Genomic DNA, 24,937 nt, shown 5'->3' with positions numbered 1-24,937 from the left:
CGATGTATTAGAAGCTATTGATTTGTCATCTTAGACTTTCCAGATATGTTATGCTTTTTTTAGTAAATGTCAAGTGATTGAGAAAATGGTAAATGGAATAAAGTTAGAAAAGTATTGCCATGCTGCTAAAACAATGATAGTACAATTAAGCCACTTTTCATAATGCATAATATGTAAACATTAGAAATAAAAGAACTGCTTTATTCAAAAGTTACATGACACTTCAACTTTATATAAAAGCTCTAAATATATAAGCACAGGTTAAACAAAAGTCATGAGTTTTTAGGTGAAATCCATAAAGTAAAAATGCATAAAAACCACAACAGTAGCATAGTCAATCTAAGGCTATGTTCACACTACGTAAAACTACGACCGTAGTTCTGGCCGCAGAACTACGGATGTAGTTTTGAGGAGTTGAACATAGCCTTATGTGCAATGGGATCCCGGACGGAGCGTACACACATCGTATGCGCTCAGGCCGAGATCCCATGCGGCGCCGGAAAAAAACCGACATGTCAGTTTTCTGCGGCCGGAATTCAGTGAATTCCGGACGCAGAAAGACCTGTCATTGCACACAGTGAAACAAGCAGCCCCGGCCGCTTGCTTCACTGTGGGCTATGGGAAGCTCTGATGCGGGCGCGTGCTGATGCACCCGCATCAGAGCTCTGCGGCTGGACGGATCATCCGGCCGGTACTTAAGTATCGGCCATGATGATCCGGGCACAGACCGGACGTTCCGTGACCCGGCCAGGGTCACGGAACGGCCGGTCTCTTACGTAGTGTGAACATAGCCTAAAAATGCAGTGGGCATGTGTTAGCCCCTTTAGAGAAAAAAAAGGTCCCCAACCAAGGATGAGTTGGGTAACTGCTATGTTGGTTGCTGATAAACATTTTATATGAGTATTCTACTGGTAGGCCTTTACCCAGAGAACACAAAACAAAAAAGAATATATCACTCATTGTTAAGCCTTAATATATATGTTTATTAATTTATAGATATTTTTCAGCCTTGCAATCAGAACAGAACTACAAAATGTTACTTTGAGTTGGTACATTAAATCACAAGACTGTGTTACAGAAATTCTTGATCATAAGTCTTTTATAATAACCAGACAGTCTTAAATTTCCACCAAAGTCACCAGGCTTGATTGTAAATGATTCTGGGCTAAGATACATTACACTCATTTATTTTCAGTAAAGTGCTGCAATACTGCCATCCATAAATATATAGCAAGTAAAATGAGAGGTTTCTAGACAGTAAGCCAAATCTTTTGTGAACCCTCCATCCTCGGCATACAGTTGGCCACATTTTCATTGTGTTCATTTCAGAATTGTTACTACTGAGTTAAATACATGTCTTGTTGCATAACACGTCCTCCAGACTATTCTATAGTAGTGCTGAAATACAACCAGGGTGATGGAATGATGTGCTCTCACTATTCAAACCTAATGGACAAATATCAATTCCAATGTGATGTTATTATTTGCTATATGTAGATTCAGTTTATTCTAGCGTCTCTCTTTGTTGTATATTATCTGCATATTAATATACTTATATTTATATATATATTATATGTAAAGAGAGTAATACAGGAATACAGTGTGCATTAGAAAATGTACAGTTTCTATAGATCCTAAAATCTTTAGTAAAAGAGCCACAAGTTGACTTTATAACCACTGAAGAAATTAATTTAGGGTGCACATCAACAATGTTTTTGGCCTTCTGCAGGTGAAGCCGTGCTTCTTGCTTTTACTTTATCAGCATCAGTTTCAGTCTTTTTCAAATCATAACTCTAGAGAGTAGCTGGACATAGGATAATGCGGTTCTCAAGAAGGACGCTGATGATCAAGAAAACAAAATAAAGACCAAACATCATGCATCCTAAGATCTTGTTCATTCTCCACTTGCACAAAGCGATGGACATAATAACAAACAGCAGCATAATAAAAAGAAGGACAATCGCACAGAAGAGGCCATTGCTGCTTACTGCCACTGGGTTAAAGTGGTTAAACATGGAATACAGGAGCCAGGGCATAGGGAGTCTGTTTAAAAAATAAAAACAGATAATGTATTAATAACACAATGCCTACATTCATACAGTAGCAACATTAAGGCCCAGTTCACACTGAGGAAAAATGGCAGAATTCCATGGCGGAGCTCACCCCTGCAGAATCCCATGCTCAGTGTCCTGCATTATGTCTTTGGGAGGGCGAGCGCGTCCGCTGCTGCCGCTTTCGCTCTAAGAATTGACATGTCAGTACTTTGAGCAAAGGGGTGGGGAGGCGTGCGCACCCTCCCATAGAGATACTGCAGGACACTGAGCATGGCAGGACTTCCGCCATTTATGCTCAGTGTGAGCTGAGTCTAATGAAGAGATGAAACAACTACTCACCCAACTGTGATGTCAAAAATGTTGCTCCCTACAGAGCTGGATACTGCCATGTCTCCTAGGCCTTTGCGTGCTACAATGACGCTTGTTATGAGGTCTGGAATAGATGTACCAGCAGCTAATATTGTGAGCCCCATGATCTCTTCGGTTATGCCAATAGTTTCACCTACCTGAAATAAATAATAAGTGAAAATAACTCGGTGACGATAGTATAAAGTGTATTATGATATCTGCACAAATTCAAAATATATTACTTTTGCTTGTTTCATTCTGCCAAATGATCCGGATTTAGATACTATACTGCTGAGATATACCTGGTAAATAAGGCAATATTTTGCCTCTTGGCTAAAAAGTGATATTCCAATAAACCATCAGAAATGGGATGGTTTCCAACACATTAACCCCTTAACGACAAAGGGCGTATAGGTACGCCCTATTGCCGGTAAGGGCGTTCAGAGCGGGGCCGCACGGCGACCCTGCTCTGAACCGCGGCGGTCCCGGGTGCCGCTTGTCGCCCGGGACCGTAGGTATTAGCGGGCACGGTCCGATCGCCGTGCCTGCTAATACAGTAATCAGATGCAGCTGCATCCGATTACCGGATCCAGCGTCTCCCTGGTGTCTAGTGGCGGAGATCGCTCCTCCGGGATGTTATCCCGGAGGAGCGATCTCCGTTTCTGAAGCCGGCCGGGGACCGCTCCAAGATGGCGCCGTCCCCGGCTCGGCACTCGTTTACTTCCGGCTGCAGCAGTGCCGATCTCATGGATCTCTGCAGCATATCTATGCTGCAGAGATCTCAATGAGAGATCAAAGTGTATATACTAGAAGTCCCCTAGGGGGGCTTCTAGTATATGTGTAAAAAAAAAAAATATAGTGTTGTTGTCAATAAAAAGCCCCCTCCCCTAATAAAAGTCTGAATCACCCCCCTTTTCCCAGGTTATAAATAAAAGTAAACAAATAAATAAATAAACAAACATGTTTGCTATCGCCGCGTGCGTAATCGCCCGAACTATTAACCCCTAGACGACCCTGGACGTAGGGTTACGTCATGGAAGTCTGTCCCCAGACGACCCATGACGTAACCTTACGTCACGGGTGTTATTCCCGCTATGAAGCGCGCTCCGGAGCGGAGCGCGCTTCATAGGAGGTGGGGGCCGGCTGCAGTGAGCAGCCAGGACCTCACCGGTAATGACACGCTGCAGCGATCGCGCTGCCGCGTGTCATTAACCCCTTAAACGCCGCGATCACGGCGCGACCGCGGCGTTTAAGTGTAAGTGACAGGGGGAGTCCCCTGTCACTTACCGATCGGGACCCCCGCAGTGTGACTGCGGGGGTCCCGATCGGTATAACGGACTGCTGGAGGTCTCTTACCTGTCTCCATGCGGTCCGATCGGCGCTCTGCTACTCTAAGGCTGGGTTCACACTACGTATATTTCAGTCAGTATTGTGGTCCTCATATTGCAACCAAAACCAGGAGTGGATTAAAAACACAGAAAGGCTCTGTCCACACAATGTTGAAATTGAGTGCCATATTATGGCAAATATTTGCTGTTATTTTAAAACAACGGCTGTTATATTGAAATAATGGCTGTTATTTACTGTTATATGGCGGCCATCCACTCAATTTCACCATTGTGTGAACAGATCCTTTCTGTGTTTTTAATCCACTCCTGGTTTTGGTTGCCATATGAGGACCACAATACTGACTGAAATATACGTAGTGTGAACCCAGCCTAAGCCTGCACAGGCAGGCTCAATGAGCAGAGCGCCGATAACACTGATCAATGCTGTGCCTATGGCATAGCATTCATCAGTGTAAAAATCAAACTAATCTATGTACAAGTCCCCCAAAGGGACTTCAAATGTGTAAAAAAAAAAAAGTTAAAAACACTAATACACTACCCCAAAACCCCTCCCCCAATAAAAGTTGAAATCACCCCCCTTTCCCATTATATAAATAAAACATATAAAAATAAATAAATAGATAAACATATAATATACCGTAGCGTGCGTAATTGTCCGATCTATTAAAATATAACAAGTGTCATTGCGAACGGTAAACGGCGTACACGAAAAGAGGGGAAAAAGTGCGCAGATTACCGATTTTATGTTACATTATATATATAAAAAAATTAATAAAAAGTGATCAAAACGTCCGATCTTCACAAATATGGTATTAATAAAAACTAGAGATCATGGCGGAAAAAATGACACCCCATACAGCCCCGTAGGTGAAAAAATAAAACCGTTATAAGCGTCACAATAGTCCCATTTTATTTATAATTAATTGCCAAAAAAAAGGATTTCATTTAAAAAAAATATATAACATTAGAGAATCTGTGTAAACCTGCATATGGTTGTGTTCGGACTGACCTATAGAATAATAGTGTCATGTCGCTGTTACCATATAGTGCATAACGTAGACACAGGAACCCCCCAAACGTTACCATATTGCATTCTTTTTTGCGATTTCATCAATTTATATCTTCATAAATAATATATTTGGAATTCCATCATACATGTTATGGTAAAATGAAAGACGCCATTACAAAGTACAACTATTCCTGTAACAAATAAGCCCTTACATGGCCTGTAGATAAAAAACTGAGAGTGCTAGAGCTCTTAGGAGGGGAGGAGGGAAAAACGGAAACACTAAGATCAAAATTTGCGCGGTCCACTGGGTCATTTTGGGCCTGGTCCTCAAAGGGTTAATTAATCACATTCCTGATCTCGTACGGTGAACGGCGTAAGCGCAAAAAAATCCCAAAGTGCAAAATTGCGCATTTTTGGTCGCATCAAATCCAGAAAAATTGTAATAAAAAGCGATCAAAAAGTCGTATATGCGCAGTTTTAAGTGACGTATATTTGTTGACAATGGTTTGAATTTTTTACAGGCCATCCGATACAATATAAGTTATACATGTTATATATCGTTTTAATCGTAACGACTTGAGGAACGTGCCTAACAAGTCAATTTTACCCCAGGGCGTATGGCGTAAAAACACATTTCCCCCAAATAAACAAAATGCGTTTTTTTTTTTTCAATTTCACCACACTTTGAATTTTTTTCTGGTTTCGCAGTGTACTTTATGCAAAAATTCAGCCTCTCATTGCAAAGTACAATTAGTGACGCAAAAAATAAGGGCTCATGTGGGTTTCTAGGTGGAAAAATGCAAGTGCTATGGCCTTTGATGCACAAGGAGGGAAAAACGAAAACGCAAAAATTCGAAATTGGCTCTGTCCTTAAGGGGTTAATACTAGCCCATTAAACATTTCGACCTACTGGGTATCCTCTGTATCAGTCATTGGGAATTAGATGTAATATCATATAAAAATGTGTCAACCCTGCAATGTGAAAAACTGGACATCAGCACGTACTCCACAGCTTATATAGTAGAAAAGGGTGGGGGATAATATATTGAGATTGGAACTTAGAAAAGGGGGTGAAAGGTTGAAAGAGAATATGGTATTGATAAGGGACAGTGGAGTAGCAAATGAGACGCTAACAGCAAAATTATTTCTGAAGTATTTTTTTTTTTTGTAACGGTTTCTCTTCCCCATGTCACTTCTTTCGGCGGAATGCAGAATCAGCCGGCCCATAGAATGGTGTCTATGGAGCTGGCGGAAAGCGCTCGGCGATGCGTGTGGACAACCGACGAAATTCTGCAGAGTTTTGCGAGAATTTGTAGTGTGAACCCACCCTAGGGGTATATGCACACTGGGCAATTCTCGAGGAATTGAAGCAGAAAGTTTTCAGGCAGAATTCAAGCAGAATTTAAGCCCCCCCCATTGACTTCTGTGGGTATGTGCACACTGAGCAATTCTAGCGGAATTCTGCCCGAATTCCGCCATAAAAAGCGGGCGGAATCCGCGTGGAATTCCGCCCGTGTAAATGCAACATTGCTCTTTTCATAGAGAACAATGGGATTTCCGACTGCCCGTGCACACAGAGTAAATTTCCGTCTGGAATTCCGCGCAGAATCCGCATTCCGCCCAAAGAATGTACATGTCAATTCTTTGGGCGGATTCCGCTAGAGGAATCCTATAGAAGTCAATGGGGTTTGAATTCTGCTGGTAATTCCGCTTGCATTCCGCTTGATTTCCGCGCGGATTCCGCTCGAATTCCGCTCGAATTCCGCCAGAGCAGAATAGGCGAGGAATTTCAAGCAGAAATCTTTCAGCTACAATTCCTCGAGAATTGCTCAGTGTGCAAGGGCCCTTAGGGCCCTTGCACACTGAGCAATTCTCGAGGAATTGTAGCTGAAAAATTTCTGCTTGAAATTCCTCGCCTATTCTGCTCTGGCGGAATTCGAGCGGAATTCGAGCGGAATTTGAGCGGAATTCGAGCGGAATCCGCGCGGAAATCAAGCGGAATGCAAGCGGAATTACCAGCAGAATTCAAACCCCATTGACTTCTATAGGATTCCTCTAGCGGAATCCGCCCAAAGAATTGACATGTACATTCTTTGGGCGGAATGCGGATTCTGCGCGGAATCCGCGCGGAATTCCGGACGGAAATTTACTCTGTGTGCACGGGCAGTCGGAAATCCCATTGTTCTCTATGGAAGGAGCAATGTTGCATTTATACGGGCGGAATTCCACGCGGATTCCGCCCGCTTTTTATGGTGGAATTCGGGCGGAATTCCGCGAGAATTGCTCCGTGTGCACATACCCAAACTTCTTTGAGCGGAAAGCAGATCTGCGGCAGAAAATTCTGCTTGGAAATTCTGCAGTGTGAACAAAAGACGGAAATCCCATTGAACACAATGAGACATTACCCTGTTCATTCTTTTACGGGAGGAATTTCAAGCAGAATTTAAGAGCGGATTCCTCCTCAATTCCTCGCCTTTTGGGGTATATGCACACTGAGCAATTCTAGCGGAATTCTGCCCGAATTCCGCCATAAAAAGCGGGCGGAATCCACGTGGAATTCCGCCCGTGTAAATGCAACATTGCTCCTTCCATAGAGAACAATGGGATTTCCGACTGCCCGTGCACACAGAGTAAATTTCCGTCCAGAATTCCGTGCGGATTCCGCACAGAATCTGTGTTCCGCCCAAAGAATGTACATGTCAATTCTTTGGGCGGATTCCTCTAGAGGAATCCTATAGAAGTCAATGGGGTTTGAATTCTGCTGGTAATTCCGCTTGCATTCCGCTTGATTTCCGCGTGGATTCCGCTCAATTCCACTCAAAATTCTGCCAGAGCAGAATAGGCGAGGAATTTCAAGCAGAAATTTTTCAGCTAAAATTCCTCGAGAATTGCTCAGTGTGCACATACTCTTGCTCAGTGTGCATGAGCCCTATGCCTACACAACGCAGGAGAACCCTGGGGGAGTGTGGTTAGGAGAGGATAGGATCTTTATTATGTTAAATGCCCGCAGTAATAAAAAGAACACTTAACAGAATAAAAATGTTTATGCTACATAACCAAATAAACAATAATTCATTGCTCTTGTATGCTTACCTGATGTGCCCACCATACCATTAAATAGGAAAAAACTGCAATCCAGGTGATTGATCCAAAAAATGTTAAAGGGAAAAATTTTCTTGAAGACTGCAGGCACAGAAATAAGATAAGTTAATTTCATTAAATAGCAATACATTTTTACATTCTACTCAAAACTCAAGCACTATGAGAAAATGAATATCTACTTTATGTAAATAAAGATACCATTATGCTAAATTGCTAAAAAAATGTATCAGCTGATATTTATCTCCAATGCACTTATCAGGGCCCGATTTCCATAACAATTAAGTGGAACAGCTCTCCAAATGTTCGAGGAGCAGCAGTCATTTCAGGGATTTGCCAAGCAGGCCATATGTACAATATGCATAGACTTTTGTGGAAAATGTTCAGCTTTGTTGTGCATCTGTAGCTGTATCCATATTTGTGCACAATTATCCCTTTGATGTTCACCGTCTCTGTTGTGTTTTTAATTCTCATCCAGACTGGATAAGGTTTTATATTGCTAGACGATAAATGTACACAAACAGCATATGGGAACCATTCCTTATGTTTGTATTGTGGTACATTAAATTACCGAAATAACTTGCTGCAGTCAGTAGAAATAAAGTAAGCAAATTACCTATCGAAATGGTTTAGGTTGTAATTCACATTCAAACATCAGTGCAGTCAAATCTACTTAAAAAATAAATAGTGTGTTTTTGTTGTCAGATGAGGGGAAGTGTATTTGTGTAATAGGGTCTTTAGTTAAGAGCCTTTACTTTATTATTTATTAGTAATAATAATAGTTTATGTTGAACTAAAAAGAAAAATCAGCCTTTTCGTCAATAAGAAAAATCTGCAATGTGTCTCTTAAATGAACTGAAATGCTATGAATTTAAAATTTCCACCACAAATCTATTCATCCATAGGTTTCATACAGATGTTTTCTGCAATGTGTGAAATAGATTTCTTAAAATTTCATTCACAATGCTGGCATTGTATTATGCTGTGGATTTTCTGCACTCAAGTCCGCTGTGTAAAACCTGCATCCTACCTGTGCCTTGTGAAAGAACCCTAATGAACAATAAGGGATAGTTTCCCTTTAAAGTAACCTTACTGTACAATACAAAACATAGTACTCACTGCATTTCGGACATCAGGTAATGTAATCCACAAAGGGAATACAATTGGTAACACAGCGAGGTAAACAGCTCTTTTACGCTTTTTAGCAGGCCATGCTAGGCTTAGAGGATGGTCACCTTCATCAGGAGGCTGTGCAGCTGTAACCTGAGGATGACACAAGTGAATCAGGTAGTGTATTTACACAGAAAAGATCATCTTTTACTAGATGAAACCAAACTACAGACTTGCTTATCATAAAATGTTTCCTGCTAGAATCTACTAGTTTGAGCAATCATTGCTGAAAATCCTACAGGTGAAGGCAGCATTAAAAGGACACAGTCAGGCAGAAAACATACTGATATTCAGTGACTCACGGGTCACATCTTCTCTGTGGTTGTTCCTTTTCTTCTCCATCTGGTCCAGACCATCATCACCTATGATTCACCTCTGCAGAGTTTGCAAATAAGACATCTTTGGCTCCTTACATTGCAGCAGACACTCATCCTCTATACTAAGACCAGCTTCTGTGCAACACACTGCACCCTCTGAATATGGCACTGGCACACAATGTACCCCCTAAAAACAACAGTTACACACAACAACAGTTCTTCTACAATCAAAACTCACACACTGTGACTCCTAAAAATTGGTACTGCCACATACTGTACCTCCTGAAAAAGTAGCTCCACAAACTGTTCCCCGAATACTGCCTTTGAAAACAATGGCTTCAGACATTGGCCCAGATGTACTAATGTGTCTCAGACATTTTGGGTGAAAAAGTGGTGCACAGGGCCTTTATCCACATTTATTTTAAGTATTTTAGACACTTTTCCGCCTAGTAAAAGGTGTGTCTTATGCAAATACACCAGAATCTGGCTGAAAATTCTGGCAGACAGTCTTTAAATGTGACAGATTTACCGAACAGGCTGCTCCACATTTATAAATCTGGCACATTTAAAGATTGTCTAATCTAATCTTGCATTTAGACAGTTTTAGTAAATGTGAGCCATTGTTCCAGATGAAACAGTGTCTCTATCAATTATTATTATTATTATTTTTAATAATAATAATAATAATAATAATAATAATAATAATAATAATAAAAATCTACACTGTGTCCCCTGAATTCATTATAATACACAATTTTCCCCTGAGCTGTATTATAATTGACACTATGCTCTTAAATGTATTAGATTACACAATTGGCCCCTGAATTTATCATAATTCTCACAAAGCCCTTAAATTCACTATAATACACACCATTCTGTCTGATATTGAAGGGTATTTGGTCATCAGGATAGGTCATCAATATCACATTGGCGGAATGCTGGCACCCTACTCCAATGCTGTTCAGCATTGCCATAGCGCTGCTGCACTCCCTGTTTTAAATGATAATACATACTGTGCCGTTTGAAATTAAAAATTGAACACACATGGTGCAATGTCCCAGAACTCCATGTGCCATTGCTGTTCTGAGTATAGGTAGGCCGGCACTACAGGGAGCTATAGGATGGGTATTCTGTGGATAGTAAACTGTGTTCTGCACTCCCACCGCTAGGTGTCTCACTGTATTGTCCATTATGATAAAAGCGCTACTGAAAGTATCAATGCAAAGAGTTAACATTGTACATGCTGCTGGTCTATCTCTGTCCAAGGTAACTCAAAGAAGGTCCCTCCTCTGGTTAGCAACCTATCACAGCTTTGGCTGATGAAGGCCATGCTGGGCCAAAATGCGTTCTACTGTGATATTGATGCATTTTGCACTAAATAAATGGAGAAAATTTGATTTGGTTAGTGCCGGGCTTTTCTCTACATATTTCTGGTTTATTTCACCTCGAGCCCCACCGGCTGCCAGAGTGCAGTCCTTTCTCCTCTACAATGACTGCCTTTTGGACATCTGTCAAGTCAGCAGTCCTCCCTATGATTGTGTCACCACTGAACCAGACTAAAGGACCTTTTTAAATGCTTAGGAAGCCTTTGCAGGTGTTTTGGGTAAATTCTATTCAAATTTTCTGAGATACTGAATTTAGGGTTTTCGTTGGCTGTAACCATAATCATCAACACTAACAGAATTAAACACTAGAAAAAGTTTACTCTGTTTGTAATGACTAGAGATGAGTGAAGTACTTTTTTTGATCAGCGCTCCGCTGATCAAGCAGACTGCCCTTCAGCTCTGCTTCGCTCCCTGACACTCGTCCCAGGATGCCAGGAAAAGCTGGATCCAAACCTGGGAAACTGGGAGGAGTTTCTCAGGTTTGGATTTAGCTTTTCCACGGCACCCAGGGTGGAACGACAGGGAGCACTTCACTTCATTTAGATGAGTGATTCGTTTATCTCTAGCAATGACTCTAAACAGAATAGGGGTTTCACTTTTTGAATTTAATTACTGAAAAAAAAAATCCAAACTTTTTGATAAAATTCTAATTTATTGAGATGTACTTGTATGTTGCTGTGGTTGCAGTGAAGAAAAAAATATATAATAACACTCAAGAGTCTTTCAGTCCCCTGCTTGTCACAACTTTTATTATTTCCAAGAACTCAGGAAAATATAGCTAAATATGCAATTCCATGTCAGAAAACAAAATCTATGTGTTCTAATGCCTCTATTTGGGGACAGATTAATTTAAACATGGATGCAGCATCAGACTACACAGAATTTACGGTCTACTTCATAAGTGACCACAGTTGCGACTGTCAATTCAGTGTTAACTTCATAAAAAGTCTAATGAACAGCAATTTATTATGGGTAAATCATACTTCCCAACCGTCCCGGATCCGGCGGGACAGTCCCGATTTCGGGGTCATGTCCGCCGTCCCGGGACGGGCCCCAAGTGTCCCACTTCCCAAAACATACCCGGCCCTTTAACTGCGAGTGCTCCTGATGAGCGCTCACAGATGCGGGGCTTCGATTAGCTCGCTCTTGTGGCCGGAAGCTGCATTCTGCCTTCGGTCACAAGAGGCCTCTCTCATCCCCTGCGTTCCGGCGCGGAGCAGGACTCGAGTGACGTCACCAGCAGAGCCGAGAAGAAGGAGACGCTGCTGGAGGGCTGAAGCACAGAACAGAAGAGAGTGAGTATGTGCGTATTCATTCTGACACCACTGGGGGGGGGGGGTCTTCATCACTCTGCTGTCTGACTGCTATGCATTCCGGCTGGGGTCGGAGGGGGGAGGCGGTGCAGTCAGACAGCAGAGTGATCACCAGGGCCTAGGGCGCCAGCTTGCAGGGGCGGCACCAGGGAGCAGGGGGGAAAAACCTCTTTATTTATTTATTTTTTTCACCCCTCCACCTCCTTCTCAGACATGCCGGTCAATCTGACATCTTTTCGGGGCGGGGGTCACAGACGTCAGTGAAGAGTATGTAGAGAGAGAGAGTCGGGAGATAAGGCCCCTGCGCTCCCCCTACCTCTCTCCTCGGCAGTTATTAGACAGGAGACTCTCTGCTTCTGCAGCTGGAGGCCGCTCTGTCTGTGCATGATGACCTGTGACCCCTTAACCCTCTCCTGCCGGGACCTCAGTGACAGCTCCTTATGTAAGTATGTACAACACTGATAACACTGTCACTGATAAGGAGTGTGTGTGTGTGTGTGTGTGTGTGGTGTGTGTGTGTCTGGGTGGTTGGGGCTGCTGGCTTACACAGAGCAGTGATTGTGTGTAAGCTCTAAAGGGGTTTTAGTTCTTCAGGAGCTGTGACAATGTGGGACGAAAACTCCCAGCATGGTCTGGCTGCTGTCTGTGTGCCCGCTTTCCTCCATGACTCAGAGTTGAATGGGGCAAAGGCTGCATAGACAGACAGAGCACACTGGGAGTTGTAGTCCCACACTGTCTTTGTACACCTGAGACTCTGCAGCTCCTCTAGGACTAAAATATAACAATTGCCTCATGGGAAAAACTGCAGAAATAAATGAATGTGTGACGTGTGGTTTGATGCAGAAGCCAATGTTACCTAGTTATCTAGTTATATAGTACAGCTGAAAGAAGACACAACAAAGGGGTTCTCATAGTTACCCAGGTTAGGAGAAAAAAAGGGGGATGTAATCCATAATATGTTTTATCACTTACTGCCAGCTAAAGTCTTTAGAAATTAAAAAGATTTTTTGCAGAGGAAATGAGCCAAAGCCAAGAGTTAGCTCAGAAGGAATTGAGATAAAAAGAAAAGGGCCATACTTACCATCCTGGTCAATCCATTTTCTTCTGCAAGAAAACCAGTATGGCACTACCCTATGATTGTGTGAAAAACAGTGAAAGACGTAATATGGGGGATGGGGCATGGGGGGGGTACAGGCGTGTCTTTAGGGGGGGGGGGTAGGGGAGTCTCCATGTCCCTCTTTCCTCTCAGCCAAAGTTGGGAGGTATGGCAAATTGAGTTTTCCAGCTTATGATAATTTTTGCTGTGTACAAAAAACACTTGTTTGATAAACAAAATGAGACATAGGAAGACATGTCACCTGTGTTTCTGCAGCTTCAATGTTATGAGTGACATTTCCATTTTGAACTGGACCAGCAGATTCTTTGGGTGGTGTCACTTCAACCTCAACATTAGACGTATTTGGAAGGTCAATTTTTTCTGAAATAAAAGCATATAAAAAAAAAACATTTTTGCATCTTTTTTTATCCTCCCCCATTGTAACTTTTATAATAAGAACCTTTCATTGCTGAGCACTACCCATTTACTGTGTATATACTTGAATGCTAACTGATATAAGCTTATTAAGAAGAGCACAGCAGTCCCAAGTACCCGCTTGAACAGTTTTCAATGTCATCAGTGGCACAGTCATGGGTGTCCCATGACACCCTTAAAGTTAAATGCATCTCTCAGTTGTCAGCTTTGACTAAAATAACTGGCATTGGCTCTATGCTATGTCATTCAGTTTTGTGGCTTTAGTAAGAGACTCTCTTAACCTCTAGTGAAGGCAGGAAGAGGCTTACTACAGCTGTGAAGCAGGGTGAAGCATCGGCCAGTGACTGGGGGAGCAGAAGAAAGGTTTTTGCTAGCTGAATTGGAGTAAACTACCTACAAGGGGTCCTAAAGACAGGGAGCAAATTACCTACAAGGGTATGTCTTACATACAAGGGAAAACTATTATGAGGCAAAAAATCTACAGGGAGTAAAATTGCCTATAGTGAAAAAAATCAGAGGGGGGTCATAACACAACTGAAAAACTGCCTGTAGGGGGAGTCCTACATACAGGGGGTAGAGCAGGAGAGGTTTTCTATGGGAATTTGCTGCTGCTTTGGACAGTTCCTGTCTTGGACTGGTGGGAGCCAGTCAGGGTGTGTTATGGGCCGATGGCCCTATATTTTGACACGTTCACCTGGAAATTACTCGGTCCAAACCAAATTATTTCCCAAAATTCTGCAAACCTGCTAAACCGAGCTTTTGAACAGTTTGCTCATCTCTATAACTAACAATACCTGATTAACTTATTATTTGTGAGAACTGTGTCTGAAATACAATGACCTTATTGGGGTAAATATTCTTTTTCAGCAAAATGTAAGTGTTGCATACCACCTCCATCTGTGATATGTAATGACAAAAGTCAATTTGTCTTCACATCTAAATTGCATTGGGCTTTCTGTGTAATTCCGAAGTAAAGGTCCATGGATATAAAACAACAGGTGTACACAGTATATCTATGCTGTGACATAGCGCAAAGACTAATGACAATTTACAAAAAAATATATATTTTTTAACTTTCATTTGCCTTCTCCAAATCTGAACTGGCTTATTTTGATCATCAAATGTTTTAGTCTATTTTAACATGTGGATAAACATGCACAAATGCATTCTGGCAGTGTTTATTCCTGTAACTATACTTACCCACATAGTTGGCTGCTCCATTTAATCGTTCACTGTCGTCTACCTGACATTTCTTCTTTGCCATTTTGTGTAGAATTGAGGCCTTCTCTTTAAATTTTCCTTAAAATATTTGCAAAAATAATAATCAGTATAGCAGCTTGTATATCAGTGCATTGAACTCAAGCATTACTGCTAATGTGGAAATCTAAAATAATTTTGGAAATCAATCATTTTAAATATATACAGTGAAGAGCCACATGGGACAACACAAAACTCACTCTTTTCACTTGTTTAGATCAGTGCTTCTCAATCCCAGCCCTCAGGCCTCACCAACAGGTCATGTTTTCAGGCTATCCCATACAAAGGATGTGATAATACCTGATGCACTGAGTATAATTATATCACATGTAAAATACTAAGGAAATCCTCAAAACATGACCTGTTGGTGAGGCCTGAGGACTGGAATTGAGAAGCACTGGTTTAGAATGTTTCATCTTATGACATAAGTGTAATAAAGAAGCTTAGATAATAATAGAATAAGGGTACTGTATATGCACTATTGATTATATCATGTTCTGTCCTATTGTATCTTAGCCTAGTATATGTGAACCATAAACTATTTTGTAAATTAAGCCCTATGATATTTTCTTCATCTTATTAATATTAATAATAATCTCTTCAAGCAAATGTATTGTCCCTGGCAAGAACTGTTAACGCACCACACTAGATGCAACTTTTACTTTGTAAAAATATCACAGCTATAATAAAAAACTATGCTTATTTAGTATCTGCTCATTTAGTTTCATAAAACAAAGGCTGTATCCATGTTTTCCCAGACTCCCTAGGGCTGCATCCAACCAGTATTCAAAATAACAAATAGTCAGACTGAAACACGATTGCGTTGTGCTCATCTCTAGTACTGATCAATTCACATGTTCAGGGTTATATTTTTTACATATTAGGACACTGGTGCATTTTGCCATAACCCTTTAGGCTATGTTCACACAACGTATGAGACCGGCCGTTCCGTGACCCGGCCGGGTCACGGAACGGCGGTCTCTGGCTGGATCATCTCGGCCGGTACTTAAGTACCGGCCGGGTGATCTTTCCGGCCGCAGAGCTCTGATGCGGGCGCATCGGCGTGCGCCCGTATCAGAGCTTACCATAGCCCACAGTGAAGCGAGCGGCCGGAGCCGCTCGCTTCACTGTGTGAACTGACAGGTCTGTCAGTTATTTGCGGGGTCGCACAGATCCCGGCCGGAGCGATGTGTGTACGCTCCGGCTGGGATCCCATTGCTTAATAGGTTGTGTTCCGCTGCGCAAAAACTACGGCCGTTGTTGCCATCTGCAACAATGGCCGTAGTTTTACATAGTGTGAACATAGCCTTAGTGTGTAATCGACCATCTACTATTGCTATACTGACATCTAGAAAATCCAGAGAATGAGTACCCCAAAAAATCACTGGTAAATTTCATGTTCATTGGATTGTAATGTAAATAACTCACAAAGGCTCAGATCTATGAAATAGTGTAAAATAAAAACAGGTGTAAACTGATAATAGCAATCAATCATAGCTCAGTTTTCAAGAAATATGGAGAGTGGTACGAGATCAACTGCAACCTATAGTTACCGAGGTTAACCTCGTGCCCTTATACCAGAGGGAAATGGATAGGAAAACAAACAGAGATGTATGGTGAGGTCCTCAGGTAGCTAGTTATGTAAAATGCTGATATAGAGGGACAAAATATTTGCCTATTGGCTTAATTTTATTGCAGATAATAGAGATAAGAATCGATGTATAATAATCATATACAGTAGAAAATCAAATACAGTAAAACATTTGACTGTATTTGATTTTCTACTGTATATGATTATTATACATCGATTCTTATATTATCTACAATAAAATTAAGCCAATAGGTAAATATTTTACCCCTCTATATCAGCATTTTACATAACTAGCTACCTGAGGACCTCACCATACAGCTCTGTTTGTTTTCCACAGCTCAGTTTTCACTGAATTAAAAAAAAAAAAGCTGAGCCCCAGGCCCAGACGGCTTCTCTAGTGACTATTACATTCCCTTGCTCCAGTTCTTCCTCCATTTCTTTCTAAAACCTTTCTCTTTATCCATTCCTCTGGCACTATCCCTTCTGAAATGTTACAAGCCCTAGTGGTAATATTGCTTAAACCCGGGAAACCCCTAGATAAACTGCGTAAATTCAGACCAATTTTGTTATTAAACAACCTTGGATGTTTCTGCAGGAGGTCTTGAAAAAATGTGGCATTGTACTCCCAGCTCTTTAATTGCAGGTCCTACAATTGTTTGTCCTTGCTTGTCCATCTACTAAAGCATATACTTCAGGCCATTTATCCTCTGCTTGCCAAATTGCTAACACCACTCAACAAGGATGCCCCCTTTACCCTTTATTTTTTGTTCTTCCTGATTTCCTCCCCGATTCCCTTATTACACTTTTAAAGGCCCAATTTCCTTTTCCGTGTGTGGAGGGGGGTCTCCTGTATCTAGGGATCAAACTAGCATTTCCTTTAGCATTATTGTATATAGGGATAGCTGATCTTACTAAAGTAGACCAGATTATTATATTTCATATATTTAGCAGCAAAAGCGGGGATAGCTCAGAATTGGAGGTCTAGTAATATACTGTCCAAATCAGAAATTATTCACTGCTTTAATTTCCCATGCTCTATGGAGCAGTCACTAGCCTCCCACAACAGTTTGCACAAAGAACCTGATTTCCTACGATGTAAGTGGACCAACTCCCCCCTATTACCAATCACCAAATTGTCTTTTGTTTATTTTCCATTATAGTGTTGTCTTGGCTAGTCAGGAAAAGTAAATGTTGTCACTGTTTGACATTTTTGATTGTTTAAGGGCCTTGTTGGCCTATGTTTTACTGTTACTTATCATGGCCTGCACATGGTGAGGGCTATAGTTATACCTTAAAAACTCTTGTCTAGTATATGCTTTATGCTCTGCTCTACTATGATGCTACTGTCTTTCCTTATGTATTTGCTATGTCTGAACTTTGCGACAAATAAAAATTTATGTTTCAAAAAAAATCTGAACTGTGATATGTGGACAGTTAACAAATTTCTCTGCTTTATACAATTTGATAAATCTGGACCAAAGTCTTGCTGACCCTGCCCAGCTAACTGTGGGGCATGGGGATGGGTAAATAGTACTTCTTTATTATGTCCCCACCACACCCTGCCCTTCCTGGATTTTTCACTGTTGCCCAGAATATCCTTTTAATTTCTGCCTCTCTCTTTTAAATACCATTCGGCCCGCTGCAGCCTCTAGATCAAAAACAAACTGCCAAATAAAGACCGCCCACTTTTCCCCGACCACCCTTGTCTAATAGGGTCAGTGCTTTATTACTGATTTATGGAAGAAATGTTTCACTCTCTGTAACTAAATGTATGTGAGAAAGTGTTTTTTAGTTTAAAAAAATAAGGTCCTTTGAGTGATAGAACATAAACCTTTATTAATTAGGAAAGTTTATAAAATACATATAAAACCTACATTTTTACAATTTTATTTTTAAAATTTTAAAAGATTTTAAAGATTTTATTTTTTAAGCTAAATTTGGTACATTTTTTCCAACTGCAGGCAAAACTACCTCAGACTCTGATTCCAACTTCACGACACTGACTCCACAGCCCTGGTTTTAATAAGTAAAAACAAATTGATTTGCATCACCATATTCTTACCAACAATCATTTCTTTTTTTCATCAGTGAGGCTGTTGAAAAGCTTTTATGTACAGTGAGCTTTAGCTCTTAGTTGTTGCATTTTGGAGTAGATGTGGGACCATAGTTAAGGTTTTGCAGAAAATTTTGTGCCTTTTGGCCCATATGACTTATGCTTATGCTAAATCTTTTCTTCAAAATCACACAAAACGTCAACAAAATTATGAATAAGCCAAAGGAAGAGTTTGAATATAGGAACAATTTAGTCACTGAATTCATTTATAGAACACATCCTGCACAGACTGTCATTGTCTGCTTTTATTGGAGGACATAAGGTCTGATGCTGTAAAAGAAGAACCGAGTGTCCTTTGGTGTTACAAGTAGTGTACTATGCAGTTTATAGTCATTGTAAATAGCACCTATGGGGCTACTTACTAAATCTCTCTGGTATAACTTGGCAGCTATATATAGCCAGAAAACTTTAAAATACTCAACACAGACCTGCATCTTCTAAGAGGTTTGTCAAAAATTCTATGTAAAATGTTTGCCAGTTTCTGCAATTCCATCTTGAAGTTTAATATTAGGGTGTTCACTGTAAATAAAATGTTGACTTTACATGCTATCTTCACAACAATACAGAGTTTATAAATATTTCCCTTATGTCCTACGCAGCACGACGAATGGGGATGATTCTATCTTCCTTTAATGATAGGATAGATGCTAAAAACAATTAAAGACTTAATTGACCTGGCCTACCCTAGGCTCCTTGTGTTTTTTTCTGTCCTCCTGTAGGACAGGTAGTAGGAAATGGAGCAGGCTCAGGCATATGTTTATGTCTTGCTTCCCTTTCCAATGATTCCTCCTTTCAACATGGTCGTGTGGAGAGGGAGAGTTTATATATGTTGTTTTTCCTGCTCTGCTGTATTCAGAGAGATTATTTTTTACTTTACTTTTTGAGCTGCCATCTCAGTGGATCACTCAGCTTCTTTGTCAGGGTATGTCCACACTAGGGAATTCTATCAGAGAACTCCCTGAGAATTCCGTTGCTCGCCCCCCAAACCACCAGCATTAAAGTTCATGTTCAGGGGAAAACACTGACCCAAAAAACGCCCAAAGTCTCAAAGAGACTTTCATACATAGCGCCAAAAACGTGGCTAAAATGCCAGAAAAAAACGCCATGCACTGTATGTCATGCATGTATTGTCGTTAGAATTACAAAAAGGATCCTAGTGTAGGCCAGTTTCTTATAGGCGGGTCAATTAAGTATTTAATTGTTTTTTACCACCTGTCCTATCATTGCAGGAAGATAGAATCTTCCCCATTCGTGCTGCTGCTTAGGACTACAGGAAAAAAAATTACACTTTATCTTTGTTCTCCATTTGTCTATTCCAAAATCCAAAATTATTGGCGTAGATATTGGAATCAAAGCAGCTATCTGGCGGTACAAGCGGCTTGGGATGGGGGGGGGGTTGTCAGCAAATTGTGGGTATAGAGTCACTTTAATATGGCCTGTAGGCAGCAAAACTCCAGGACAGGACATATTACCGCGAATATACGCACGTAGTTTTGAGGTTGATGCGTTCGCTTAAAAGTATACGATATACGGCCGCACAATGCACACTACGTATGAGCTTACGGCCGGATTGTATGCGGCGCCGTGAAAAATGAACACGACCATTGTTTGAGGACGGAAATGTTGAAACTCACGGCCGTGGATTTCCATGCGGTCCCGTACGAAATACTTATTTCAGCCAAATTGAACTTGATTTTTCAATCCAAAAGTTTCTGTGTGGTTTACGGGGCTGGGCGAAGATTTCCAAGTAAATGACCTGTTTTCGAAGCGAAACAAGCTAGGGAAGCATAACTGTACTACGGGCGTATGTTCACGGTTCGTACGCATCCGGCCGCATGTCTATTTTTCCCACGCCCGTAGTTTCAGCCGCACATGTACGGCGGCATACGAAGTGCCGCCGGACTCGTACGCAGTGTGAACATTGCCTTAAGGAGATTCTTTTTCGTCAATGTTCACTCTAAGTTTTGTTCAGATTTACTTTGTTATATTTAGTTAAAAGCTGGAGTAGAGCTAGAGTAAGTAAAATATCTAAGAAAAAACTGTTTTTATTAGTTCTGGTCTAAAATTATTGTTCCAATGATATACACATCTTGTGGACATTCATTTGTCCAACTCTGTTGGTGGTAAAGTGAGCATGCCTGTTGTCAGGACCCGAACAACAATCAAATAAACTTGGTATGCAGAAACTGAATTTTATATAAGCGATTTATACACAAAACCTAAAAATGTTGACTAAACCAAATTCCTCAAAGACAAAAAAACTACTGATATCAGGAATATCTAATAGGTTTACAATTAAAAGTGTGCATAGACAGATACAGCAGAATGTATGGAGAACAATGTGGAGCACGACAGGATCATTATAAAAAATCCAGGTACCCTTTAATCATTTATTTGTGGACAGATAAAAACAGTATGGAAACAACAACATCATAGCTATGATTAGGCTAAAAATGCACACAGCATTTTTTTTTTAAATGACACCAGAAGTACATGTCCTCCCTTTGCATTTTCTATCCCATATGAATTCACTTCTAGGTTTGGCACAAAACCTGCAGTGGTAGTTTAAAAAAACTGCTGTGTCTGAAAACAGCATAAGGCCATGTTCACAGTGTATGAACATCGGCTGTTTTTGACTCGTTCACCTGGCCAACATCGGCCAGATGAACATCACTTCATTTTAATTGGAATGCGCCCGCACTCGAATTTTCCATAGATCACAGAGTAAAGTACATATGGAAGCCATACTTTTTTGTACGGCCGCTGATCACTGAACTGTGGCCGTACAAAATAGACCTGTCAATTTTTGTGTGTGGCCGTGGAGAACAACAGCTGTATGGTATACAGGGTGTATACACCACGGCTTATGTGCAAAGAACTACAGTATTATTGCATTCACTTGCAAGTCACATTCAAAAACTGCTATAAACACATATTCCAAAGTGTTCCTTGTTTTTTTTGTCTACATTGTAGATTTATATTAAAGGCATGAGAGCCATGAAGGAACACACACACATGGAATTTTGTAGTAAATAAAAGGTGTTAAATCAGAATATCAGAATTTAAGATTCAAAGTAGGCATGCCTTGTTAAGAATTCATTTGTAGAATGTTTTGCAATCAAATGTTTGAGACCATGAGTACATGTCCATTCGGGATTGCTGCCCATTAGCACAACAGCATGTACTGTACATAGAGATGAGCGAACCTCGAGCATGCTCGAGTCGATCCGAACCCGAACTTTCTGCATTTGATTAGCGGTGGCTGCTGAACTTGGATAAAGCCCTAAGGCTATGTGGAAAACATGGATATAATCATTGGCTGTATCCATGTTTTCCAGACAACCTTAGGGCTTTATCCAAGTTCAGCAGCCACCGCTAATCAAATACCGAACGATCGGGTTCAGATCAACTCAAACCCGAAACCGGTTCGCTCATCTCTACATGTACATCTATGTGAATGAATGAAACTGTAAGTGACTTCAGCAAGTCCGGATCGTTGCAATTGGTCAGTCTTTACAGCAAAAGGATATACAAACGCACACATCAATCCCTTCCTAGCCTGATCATCCCATGTTCAATGTTACTGTATCTAATAATTGCCCCAAACTCCTGATACTGTACCTAATAGTTGCCCATGTTGCTGTAGCTAATATCCATCACTGTCCCCCTTTTCCTGTAACTATTAGTCATCCCCATTCCCTATTGCTGTACTTGATGGTCTGCATAGGTTTCAAACCTAAGCAAATGCAAATTTTTCAATTTTTGAATGATATTTCAGAGTTTTTCATAAAGAAACAGTTAATGTATTGACCATAATTTACTATATTTTTATGGAATGTTGGCAATATGTAGATTTTGGAATGGTGCCTAAATCTGTTCCAGATCAGACTCATGTGAAAATATGGTATCTTCACATCTTCTCATATAGATTTGTGGTAAAAATTTCAGCAACTGTTTTATTCATTTGACTAGCATTGATGATTTCTTGGGCTTGCTTCATAGCGCCATAGCAAACACTGGGGTACACAGGTACGGTATGGGTCGTCTGGTCACAGGTGTCCATGCTGTACCCTTATGGCATAGGTCATCTAGGGGTTAAAAAGGGCCTCCCCCCCAAAAAAAAAATTACAATAGAAGTACATTTACAACAGGATACTTTACTCCTTGTATCCTGTTGCCATAGACTTCTGTTATCCTGTTTTATGGCAAATTTGGTAAATTTTGGGAAAAACAACAGGATGTAAAAACATGATGTGAAGATAGCCTAACAAATACTGATGCAAGCTACTGACCAATACCAACATCCATGTAAGGGGGGCGTTATTAAGATTCATCAGTGCATAAAGTCAATGTACAATGTACAATGACCCATAACAGCCACCTGCACACTAAACCAAATATATTTTGTTTCTGATTTGCAACCTATATTTTCTGTTTGTTAGTAAATATCTGTGTTATATGCTGCTCGTTATTATGGACTGAATTTAAATTCTAGTGTCCTTGAACAATGTCGGAAATGGATATTTTGTAGCTGATGTTCCCTGTGAGATCATAAAGCTTTGCTGATCACTTGTACTTGTTCTCTGAGCTGAGTATGCAAATAGAACAATCCAGCTGATTATGACTGAGACTGATTGCTTCATCATGACCCAGTACAATGGGAGTGGAGAGGCAATCAGAATACTACTCAGACACGGTAATGACTTACAATCAGCCAGATAAAATGTGACACTACTGGGATCTTGGATATCTGCCCATTTTGTCTTGACATGTAGTGCACATACTTAATCTAGAAATCTAGAAAATCTAGAAAAGGTTAGGCTTTACAATAAAAATAATGACAAACAAAAATTGTGCAATAGTTTTTTATGATGCATCTAAGCTGCTGTTAGTTTCCCCTTAAATAAAGAAAAACTTTGGGCACGACTTGGTAAATCAATACATAAGAAAAGGAAAAAAAAAACTGACTGAAAAGTAGAAATTACCTTGTAAGAAGAATAAAACACAAGTCATAATAAGGCTATGTTCCCACAATGTTTTTTCAGCCCCGTTTAAAATAATGTCCGTTATTTTTTGTCTAAAATAACGGACGTCATTTAGCTGTCTGGATTCCCCTAGTTTGGGGTTAATAATTGGACTTTGGGTGCGGCTTAATTGAATAGTCAATTGAATTTAATAGTAAAAATGGAGAAAGAACGGTGAAAAAAGAAAAACTGTGTGAACAAATAATAAAAACGCCCGCTGTTTGCAAAACACATCCAAAAATAATGATCATGTTCATTATTTTGACGTCCGGGGTAAAAACATTAGTTATTCAATGCATTGTGCGCATTGGACATCCGTCTTCCCATTGACTTCAATGCTTTGCCATTACAGTCAGTTAAATCGCGGCAAAAACAGACTTTTTTTAAAATATTAAAATGGGGCGCCTTTTCTTTCATTTTGACATTGTGTGGACATAGCCTAAGGGTACAAACACACACACCGTATACGCAGCAGATACGCAGCAGATCTGCAGCAGATTTGATGGTGCAGATTTGATGCTGTGTTCAGTTATTTAGATCTAATCTGCTGCAAATCTGCTGCATATCTGCTGCATATTTGCTGCGTATTTGCTGCGTATCGCAGCAGTAAATACGCTGCGTATACGGTGTGTGTGTTTGTACCCTAAGGCTGCGTTCACACTACGTATATTTCAGTCAGTATATTTCAGTCAGTATATTTCAGTCAGTATTGCAACCAAAACCAGGAGTGGATTAAAAACACAGAAAGGATCTGTTCACACAATGGTGAAATTGAGTGGATGGCCGCCATATAACAGTAAATAACTGCCATTATTTCAATATAACAGCCGTTGTTCTAAAATAACAGCAAATATTTGCCATTAAATGGTGGCAATCCACTCAATTTTAACATTGTGTGAACAGATCCTTTCTGTGTTTTTAATCGACTCCTGGTTTTGGTTGCATACTGACTGAAATATACATATACTGACTGAAATATACGTAGTGTGAACGCAGCCTTATAAAAGTGCAAAACTGTTACATGAAAGATAAATTATAATGAGAAATCCTGCTTGCCTGTGATATTGCTTCATACTATTATTCAGTCCCTTAAATGTGTGGTTCACGTACTGGCCTGACCCTTACGCTGTCATATTGATGTCATACTCTATAACACGTCTGTGTGTAACCCCAGCCTGACATCAATAAACTCCAACAAAGAAATGTAGACGCCTAAATATGTATTCAGTAGATGCAGCACACGTTTATCAAAGGCAACGAGAAAATATATTATATGCATGTGCTTACAATAATCAGGTAATGTCTTTGATAAATAATCTTTCAATGAAAATTATCAACACCCTCCCCCAAAGTATTATAGACTGACATCTGTCCTTT

At 40.5% G+C, this 24,937-nt stretch overlaps 1 protein-coding gene across 9 annotated transcripts in view; it reads right to left on the bottom strand.

Moving 5' to 3' along the window:
• Positions 1-797: 797 nt before the first annotated feature.
• SLC24A2 (solute carrier family 24 member 2) overlaps positions 798-24,937 on the bottom strand; it is a 142,271-nt gene continuing 118,131 nt past the window's right edge. For 4 of the 9 annotated variants that reach the window (XM_069962036.1, XM_069962037.1, XM_069962038.1 and 1 more), the window contains exons 7-12: positions 14,776-14,874; positions 13,403-13,521; positions 8,979-9,122; positions 7,854-7,943; positions 2,394-2,560; positions 799-2,043 (exon numbers count right to left, since the gene is read on the bottom strand). In XM_069962036.1, the coding sequence (XP_069818137.1) occupies positions 1,794-2,043; positions 2,394-2,560; positions 7,854-7,943; positions 8,979-9,122; positions 13,403-13,521; positions 14,776-14,874 (869 nt within the window). In that variant the 3' untranslated portion in view covers positions 799-1,793. Of the gene's footprint in view, positions 2,044-2,393; positions 2,561-7,853; positions 7,944-8,978; positions 9,123-13,402; positions 13,522-14,775; positions 14,875-24,937 lie in introns of all 9 variants that reach the window. The other 5 variants (XM_069962042.1, XM_069962043.1, XM_069962044.1 and 2 more) reach the window with 3 other exon arrangements.

Source organism: Dendropsophus ebraccatus, chromosome 3 (assembly GCF_027789765.1).
Source record: "Dendropsophus ebraccatus isolate aDenEbr1 chromosome 3, aDenEbr1.pat, whole genome shotgun sequence".
NCBI lineage: Eukaryota > Metazoa > Chordata > Amphibia > Anura > Hylidae > Dendropsophus > Dendropsophus ebraccatus.
Note: the sequence above shows the minus strand (reverse complement) of the source record. Positions and strands in the feature narration are given on the sequence as shown.